Source organism: Glycine max, chromosome 16, assembly GCF_000004515.6.
Source record: "Glycine max cultivar Williams 82 chromosome 16, Glycine_max_v4.0, whole genome shotgun sequence".
NCBI classification, from domain to species: Eukaryota; Viridiplantae; Streptophyta; class Magnoliopsida; order Fabales; family Fabaceae; genus Glycine; species Glycine max.
The window spans coordinates 6812949-6821432 of record NC_038252.2 but is presented as its reverse complement, the minus strand read 5'-3'; the positions used below and the strand labels follow the sequence as shown (position 1 = coordinate 6821432).

Here is an 8484-nt window from a genome sequence, read left to right as displayed (position 1 = left end):
CAGGTTTGGACGTTTAATTTCACATTTTTTATGATTGAATTTAATGAGATAAATGTTATTTATTGCAGTAAAAAAAGTTTAAAATTGTCTATAAAATAGAAATTCACTATTTTGAAAGGATCAAATTCACTCAAGTTTAAAAATGAAAGGAATAAAATAAAAGTTAAAAGATAAGATAAAAGATTAAAAATTTAACTTAGCCCAATGGATTTAAGAGAAATAAAAAGTAAAAATTCAAAGTTCAAACGAACAAACGGTGAAATTCACCTATATACAGGATTTATAATTTTAAATTAAAAAATAAAAAGCGGAAGATAAACAAAATATCCATCCCACTTTGTTAAAAATTTCACGAAAAAAAATAAAATAAAAATTGGAAAAATTCCAATTCCGCTCTCGATTTTCGATTTCGAAGTTTGATAGCAACGTTGGAAGGAAAGGTGAGAGCAAAATCGTTGGAAGAATCTGGTTTTTGTGTCGTGGTTGTTGTTTTCGCGATCAAAACGATGTCTTCGCCGGACATTGTCTCGATATTGGAGAACTCGAAGGAGTTCGATCGGGTGAGGAAAGAACAAGAGGATATTCTGTCGGAGATCAACAAACTTCACAAGAAGCTTCAAGCAAGTAAGTTTCTCTCTCTCTCTCTCTCTCTCTCTCTCTCTCTCTCTCTTTCTCTTCATTGTTTTTTTTTTTTTTGGGTTTTTTTCAGTGCTGCATCTTCTTCGTTTTTGTGATCCTAATGGTTCATCGTGTTAATGTATGTTTGCAAATCAGGTGTTTCTTCTGTTTTTATCAGTTCTGGATAAATTGACGTTAAAAAATTTAGAAAAAAAAAAACTGTAGAGCGTGCTGACTGGGACTTTTTTTTTTGTGTTTAATAATTTTTATTACACTCTAAAGTGGCCCAATTTTTAAGTGATTTTTTAAACTTACTTTTAGTTTTTGAATTTCACGAACATGGATGCTAAACTGTTTGTTTGTTTGTTCATATTTCATACATGAAAAAAAAATCGATTTGCTTGTGTTGATTGCTTATAAGATAGAAATATTGGAAAGGGAAGTGAATGAGAGAAAATGGTGTGAAAAATATGATAGAAACTTGCTCAAGGTAGTTTGGTTTTGACAAGTGTGAAGAACATCGATAGAAGTGCTAGTGAGGAAAAATGGATCAAATGGAAGTTAGCGGCCTCTTTAAAAGTATAGAAGAATAACTAAGAAAAATGATTGCTACGAAAACCTGAATTTCAAGTGGAACACTGCTTTTAAGGTGCTTTTATGCATTTGTGTAATGGAGCTTGATGGTGGCTGAGCAGAGGGATAGGGAAGGGAACTGAAATGCTGCTCCCATGCGTAAGTTAGTTTTGATACAAAGTAAGGGTATTGGAGAAAATATTGCATCCTTGGTTATCCATGATGGTTCGAGTATTTGCAGGATTCGAGGTGTTGAGCATGATTCACTGAAGCTTCTAGAAATTGTGTCCAGACCTCAGGTTGGTCTGGGATCTGAGATGGCTCAGCAGAATCCAGGCTTCAGTTTCATGGCCTGGATTTGCATCTGAGGTTGAAGGGGAGCTCTAAAGCAATTTAAAGGGCATGTGGATTGTGGTTTGAGTTCAGAAGAGAAAATACTATGAGAAACATTTAAAAAAGACTTTGCTCTGAATGACATAGACTTGGATATTGTAGTGTGTTGATTACTAATATGCATGTCCAGCTTGGCCAAACTTGAAATGGAATATTTCATGCTCATAAGCCTGTTAAAAGTTGACAGCTTTAGCCGGGTTAGAGTTTGGCAATAAAGTAAAACCTTAGTTTTATAATTACAACGTTTTCCCTCAGTGCATATGCCTATTTCTTGGTTTATTTTGTTAAGCATTGCAACGATGATGGCACGAGGGATTAAGCTTCTAACAATTGTTTTTTTAAAAGTGAGTTACTTTCCATGAATCATAATATTTTTCTATATTCAGAGATCTTTACTCAGCAGGCAAACAATTCTGCTAAAAAGTCATAGCTAATATATTATAACTGGGCTATATTCTTAGTTGCTAATTTTCCAAATTAAAATCTTTTACATTCAATAATAGTAGGTGATTTTTAATAGATGGGCTTTAAGTCACCCAAATATTTGAAAACATTCAGATACCTTTCTTCAAAATAAAATCATGTATAATTAAATCATGCGAGTGTACTCAATGTCAAACACAATAGTGGTCATTCTAAGCACATTGAAATATATTTTTAAAGGGTCAATATTAACATAATCCACAAATGTTAGTGATGTATTGTAAAACCCTAATGGTAAGAAGATACTTGAGCATTGGAGATTGATCTTTATTGAGCACTGTGTCATAATCCTAGTTCCTAGTTATGCACAAAAGTCTATCCTCATTCTTTCCAATATGCATATTGTTGAAAGGTAGTGTTTTTTGCTTTTTTTGTGGTTAATGAATAAAGTCATAAATTGTGAAAGGCAAAGAAGTACTAGTTAGAAGAATAGATTGCATGGTTTCTAGTCCTGTGAAAAGGGGCGGGGTTAGACGAAGAAAGACCTTAGAGGAAATTGTTAAAGGGATCTCATGGTGAATAATATCTGAGAATTTGGTTTTAACCAAGCCGCCTAATAGTGTCATGTGATCCATGTTACAACCTCACCTAGTGGGATAAGACTTTTGTTGCTATTGTTGTTTGTATTTTTGGGTCTTCAATAATCAATATTTATTTGATATGCATATTTCTCATGTATTTAGTGTTTTCTTTTGTTTGTGAACTACCTTGGCTTAAAAGTGTAATTTATCAAATACCTAAATTGTAGCAGAAAGTATATGTTGATTTGGTCAACTTTGAAAAAGTGTTATTGAAAAATTATCAAATTAAGGAAACAAACAATTCTTTCAGTTTGAGATGTAGTGTAAAATTACTCGTGTATTTACCTAACAACTTAAGCTTTTGGATTTGTTGGTTCATGATGTGGTATAAGAGCCTCCTCCATTCCACAATTTGATCCTTGTCTCCCCCATTCTAATAAAAAGTTGAATTTTAGCACTAGGTAGGTGGGTTAGTGCTTTATGCACACTTAAAGGCTGAAGGCTCTCGGGTGAGGGAATTTGTATGAGATATGATATAAAACCATTCATGTATCTTTGTCTAACAACCAACTTAAATTTTTGGGATTGTTTGTTCGCGACACTTCTGTGATTTTAGTGAAATTAACAAAATGGCACACTAAACATTATTAGTTGAAATTAAATCTCATTTTGCTATAGTTTTCATACTTTTGGATATGGAACTTGAAAATTGAAATATTAAGATTTGAGTTAGTCAGTCAATGGGAACCATGGACTAAGCTCTAATTTGACAAAGCCAAAGACTCTTAGTACTTGCTAGACCGGAATGGTTCTACTTGTTTCCATATCTGGGAAACATGATCTGATGTTCAGTTATTCTTATATTCTCTATTCATGTCTCTGTATTTTGTTGATGATAGTTTTTTGTCATTTTGTTGCAGCTCCTGAAGTAGTTGAGAAGCCTGGGGATAACTCATTGGCTAGGCTGAAATTTTTGTACACTCAAGCAAAAGATCTTTCAGAAAGTGAAGCAAGGTATGTTTAATCTGTCTTTAGCTATGAAGCATTTTATATGATTGCATTTTATTTTCTAATATGCTGAAAATCATAGCCATGGATTTTGACATTAGAGTAGCTTGATATACTCTGTCCAGGCTAGGCATTCTATAGCATATGATTCTTGATATTAATTTTGGTTGCAGTATTTCCAACTTACTGATAAACCAAATTGATGCCCTACTGCCTACGGGTCCACAAGGGCAAACACGAAGAAGAATAGGTTTGTCTCAAATCTGTGGCAAATATGTTTGTCTTTCACTTAAACCTTATTGCCTCTTTACTTAAGCTTATACATTTGGTATTCATCCATAAAATAAATACTATCAACAGATCAGAATCTTTTAGTATGTCGCTCTCTTAATATTTCCTTCTTATGTGTTATATGTATTAACCAAAGTGACTAGGTATGCTTGACCAACAATGTAGAACCAAAGCAAGTATCTAAAGCATTAGAGTTCTTTTTTGGGGGAAGGAAAGTAGGAAGCAAATAAATATGTCTGACAATCTTTGTGACAACTACATGCCAAATTTCCATTGAATTATTAGAGGATGTTGCAAGTTTTTGTTTGTTTAAGATTTTTTCTCTGCCTCCATTTTTTTCTTTTCCAGGAAAAGGTAAAGTCTACTGCTTTGGATACTCATCAATATAGTTGACATCTCTGCTGCCATGTTGGTCAATCTTGTATAGTCCAGCTACATGAAGAAGAAAAAGGGGGAGGGAGGGCATGTTAATGTGTAATTTTAAGTAAAACTTAAAATTATGTTTTAATTGACTCATTTATATTTACATTCGTTCCTTCTCTACCTATATGGTGGAAGGAGAATGGAAATTAGTGCTGGGTATATATATGGAAATCTTGATTTGGAGGTGCTGATCAGCCAAAACTTATAACTCATTAGCAAGAGTGCTTTTGCATCCTGTTGTTATTCCCCCAGCTAGTTCATGGTGATTTATTGCTTCCCCAACAATGTGGTAATGTTTTTGTACAACATTCAGTTGATGACGTGGAGCTATGCAAACATGAGAATCAAAATACATACAATGTGGAATGGTTTATGGAGTATTTTGGTTGAAACAAATAATTTTTACGCTATTTGTTATTATTATGATTTCATTTCCTTTGAGATGCCATTTTTTATATACCTTGTGTGGCTGACAATACTTGTGTTACAGAAGGTAATGAGCAGAAAAGGAAACGAGTGAAGACTGAGTCAGACATTTCAAGGCTAACTCCTAATATGCGAAGTCAACTTGAGGCTTGTGCCAGTCTTAAAGGCGAACAGGTATGCATTTGTACTCAAGTTTGATGAATACAAATCAGTAAAATATAATTCTTTATCGCTTTTTATCAATACGGTTTTTTATCTTTGTCACATTATACTGCACATATGTGCTGTACATTGCCTCTGATAAGCTTGTGCGGGTTAAACTGCTTCTGTTGCTTCATTTAAAGCTTACAACTGTTAGAAATTCAGTTATAGTTAGTTAATTGAGCTGTTATTCATTTATAATTATGGTTATTCATTTGGTAGTTAATAAAACTGAGATCTAACAGGTTCTATATATAAACATGAGAACCTCTTACATGGTTATGCATCAATAACATTTTCACAGACATAGCTCTCTCTTTTCTCTCGATGTGCATTTCATGAAACTATTTTCTAATATTATTACATGAAGAATCTTGAGTTCTATTCCATTAAGTTAGTTTCTTGTCACTTCTCAGGTAGCGGCTAGGGTCACACCACGAAATGCTGATAAGGACGAGTGGTTTGTCGTAAAAGTGATTCATTTTGATAAGGAATCAAAGGAGTAAGTATACATTTTGTAATTAAATAGTCATGTATTGAGTTCAAGCTATCAATAGAATGTGTTCTTTCATTTGTATAGTATTATGTAATAAATTAATTAATTAATTAAGTTGGTGCTAATCTGTGAAGTACCGACATGGTCCCAAACAGTGGTGTTTCTGTTTTCGACATGCCGACGACATGGACACGTGCCGGACACACACCGGACACATGTCAGACACGCATTTGCCGTGTCCATTTTTTTCTTTTAAATTTTCGACATGATTCTGGACATGGGAAGCCAACAGACACGACAAGACTTTTGTTATTTTTTTTTTCAAAATCATATTTTTTTAAATCTTAAAAGATAAAAGCTTAGATTTTAAATTGTAATAATAGATTAGATTTTTTATTATTTCCTCTTCACGTCATTTATGCTTCCTATTTATTTTTAAAAATCTTAAAGATACAACATTATATTTTAAATTATAATAACAGATTAGAATTTAGATTAAATTAAATTAGAATAACAACGCTTCCTCTCCATGTCGGTCGTGTCACTCCTTCATTCACGTACGTCTTCATTGGTTTGAGTTTGTTACTGCTACTGTTTGGATCACTTGATGAGAATGAAATTTTTGAAGTTACTAATTTATCCCTTGATGAACCAGAACTAGAAATTGTGTTTTTCAATGATGATGATCTAGAAGGAAGAGGAAGAACTTAGATAGATTAGGATTACCTGTCTTTTATTTATGTTTTCAATTATGATGATTTATCTTGGTACTTTTTTAGGTGAGACTCTATTAAATATATTAGCAAGTTTGTTTTTAGATTATTTTTTAAAGAGACAAAGTTTTGCCTTGTGAATTTTTCTTTTGAATGATAATGGTGTTACTTAATATAATTTTTTGATGCTTATATATATATATATATATATATATATATATATGCGTGTCCCCGTGTCTTATGTTTTAGAATTTAGTCGTGTCGCGGCATTGGTGTCGAAGTCCGTGCTTCATAGGTGCTGATTATTCAACTCCTTTATTGTTATTGCTTGTTACACTAACACCATTTTTGTTTGGGGAATTGCATGTTTTATAATATCTACCAGGCGACTTTGTGTAAGGTTTGTACAGAAAGTAGGGGAGGTATCTGTAATTTCTTATGCAACCAAGGGTGTAGGGGTGTGAGAACATTACATAAAGTAAAGGGCAGTAATTTCCCATATGAGAGGGATTTTGGGTGTAATAAGCATTAAGAGTATTTAGTGCAATTATGCCTATTTATTTTTCAAGAAAAGGTTATACCACATTCATGCCTTAAAGACGTAAACTATAATGAAGGGTATTATATTGTGAGTCGAGTTCTAACAAGTGTATGTTTAGCCTATTCTATCTTAATGACAAGCTTGTCCTGCTTTATGACTTGGAAATACACTTGCTAGTGATGCAATAAGGTTATTTTTTCATAAAGGAAAAAAGAGTGTTAAGTCAAGTATTTAATATATTATATACTAGGTTACTACCACTCATATCTGGTCTGGTGGGTAAATTTGACATGCTTGCCTTGCTTAGGTCGACCACAAGCTCCTTGTTTGGATTGAATCTGCTTGACTGTGTCTTTACCTTACTAAATGAGTTTGTCATTTGACCAACTTTAAACTGTATGTATAGCTCAGATTTTTTGCTTTACAACTTATACTGTTGCTTGTGTATGGTTTGTAATCATTGACAGAAAGAATAGTACCCATTATGACATTGATCTTTTGTAATTGTCCTTTTCATTATTTTATTTGTTCTCCTGTAACATGATTTTACAGATTTGAAGTACTGGATGAGGAACCAGGCGATGATGAAGAAAGCAGTGGCCAAAGGTAACCTAACCTATTAGGAAATTTGTCATGTTTAAATTATCTAGAATGCTCATGCCATGTACTTGATTTGCTTGAGGTGCTACTTTAAACTTACATGGGAATTTCTTTCCACATGTCTTGCATTGTTACTGCATTTGAATGACATGTTTATTTTCATTGGTTTCTCCTGCTGCATTCACAGACAATACAAGCTTCCCATGGCAAATATCATTCCTTTCCCCAAGAGTAATGATCCTTCTAGCGCTCCTGATTTCCCTCCTGGAAAACATGTTTTGGCGGTCTATCCAGGAACTACTGCACTTTATAAAGCAACAGTTGTTCAAGGCCCTCGCAGAGTAATAATTCTCTCATTTTCCTTAGTAGAGTGAAATTACTTCTTGATTCTCTGACTTATTAATTTGTAGTATGTGAATCCTTGCTAGTTAGTATAACTTTTGTGACTATGACTTAATACTGACCAATATTATTTTTCATGTTCTGGGTTATTCTCCAACATTTCGCAATTGTGCAGAGGAAGACCGAGGAGTAAGTATACTCTGTTAAGGCTCAATGGGAATGCTTGCTTAGTTCTAAATATTATTAATCACAGCCACAGAAAATCAAATGGCATCATGATTTGTTTTTACTTTCTAAACCTTTGGTTTAATGGAAATAAAGGGGAGGGAAGTTAATTTTGTTTTTGTTTTCTTAAATTTTAAATAGATTTTTTGTAACATAGAAAAGTAAATAAATAATAAATCATTTTTATGTTAAGAAAAGATAATAGTAAATTTTAAGTTGTTATAAAATTTTTGTATATAGTTTATTTATTTATTTTCACACACCCACTCATCCAAATAAGCAAAAGGAAATTTCTATACTTCTTTCCTTATTTTCTTATATCCAAACAGCACTTTTTTCCTATTATACTTTCTTCTATCATTTTTTTTGGTTACATCTACCCTTTTTATTTCCGTGTTTCATTCCTCCCTAATTCACTTCTAATCCTAATTCACTTCTAATCCTAATTCACTTCTAATCTAAATAAAAACATTTTTTTTGTCTATTAGAATTGAACACAGTACCGGAATTTACACTACTCACACTTACACACCTGTTGAACCAACCTAGTTAAACTCCTTGGTTAATCTAAATAGAACATTAATGTCAAAGAGAGGGGGGGGGGGGGGGGGGGGGGGCCCAATTTTAAAA

General features: G+C 33.0%; 1 protein-coding gene across 3 annotated transcripts in view; it reads left to right on the top strand.

Moving 5' to 3' along the window:
- The first annotated feature begins 307 nt into the window (after positions 1-307).
- Positions 308-8484, top strand: part of LOC100807100 (SAGA-associated factor 29 homolog B) — a 10410-nt gene continuing 2233 nt past the window's right edge. The window contains exons 1-9 of one of the 3 annotated variants that reach the window (XM_006599016.3): positions 308-624; positions 3509-3602; positions 3770-3846; positions 4236-4241; positions 4804-4910; positions 5354-5439; positions 7240-7293; positions 7475-7628; positions 7805-7818. In XM_006599016.3, coding sequence (XP_006599079.1) covers positions 507-624; positions 3509-3602; positions 3770-3846; positions 4236-4241; positions 4804-4910; positions 5354-5439; positions 7240-7293; positions 7475-7628; positions 7805-7818 — 710 coding nt within the window. In that variant the 5' untranslated portion in view covers positions 308-506. Of the gene's footprint in view, positions 625-3508; positions 3603-3769; positions 3847-4235; positions 4242-4800; positions 4911-5353; positions 5440-7239; positions 7294-7474; positions 7629-7804; positions 7819-8484 lie in introns of all 3 variants that reach the window. The other 2 variants (XM_003547656.4, XM_003547657.4) reach the window with 2 other exon arrangements.